Genomic DNA, 573 nt, shown 5'->3' on the forward strand with positions numbered 1-573 from the left:
CGGTCTTTCCCTCTCTCTGACTCTCCTTCCCTCTCTCTGCCTCCCTCCTTCCCCCCCCCCCCCCTCTCTCTCTCTCTCTCTCACTCTCTCTCTCCTCTCTCTCTCTCTCCTCTCTCTCTCTCTCTTCTCTCTCTCTCTCTCATCCTTCCTCCCACTCTCCCTTTCCCTCCCTCCCTATCTCCCATGTTATCTCCCCCTCCTTCCTTCCTTCTCTCTTCTCATCAAAACAAACTCACGTTATAGAAAGCATGTCTTCTACACATCTGGTCAATGTTAGAAATATAAGGTTCATTACCAAATAGGTTCAGACAGAAATACTCACCACTCTAGCTTGAACACCATTTGTAGTCATTGTCTTGGAATCACTTAGGGTTTCAGGGAAGCAACAAGCTGTTTTTATGAAAGCCTTCAGCTGTGGATCCAAGTGTTTATTCAGTGCATTGTAGTCACAATCATCATGGTGAATACCTAAGAGCCACTGGAATGATAGAAGGAGTTATAGTTAATATTAGTTGATAATAGCTTTTAAAATCACAAGAATGACCTTTAACATATGCCAACACACATATGCAT

At 43.8% G+C, this 573-nt stretch overlaps 1 protein-coding gene across 1 annotated transcript in view; it reads right to left on the reverse strand.

The window, feature by feature from the left end:
- Positions 1 to 289: 289 nt before the first annotated feature.
- Positions 290 to 573, reverse strand: part of LOC119573213 (sestrin-2-like) — a 13,583-nt gene continuing 13,299 nt past the window's right edge. Inside the window, exon 9 of the mRNA XM_037920318.1 lies at positions 290 to 478. Coding sequence (XP_037776246.1) covers positions 305 to 478 — 174 coding nt within the window. The 3' untranslated portion in view covers positions 290 to 304. The remainder of the gene's footprint in view (positions 479 to 573) is intronic.

The sequence above is a fragment of the Penaeus monodon genome, chromosome 5 (genome assembly GCF_015228065.2).
Source record: "Penaeus monodon isolate SGIC_2016 chromosome 5, NSTDA_Pmon_1, whole genome shotgun sequence".
NCBI classification, from domain to species: Eukaryota; Metazoa; Arthropoda; class Malacostraca; order Decapoda; family Penaeidae; genus Penaeus; species Penaeus monodon.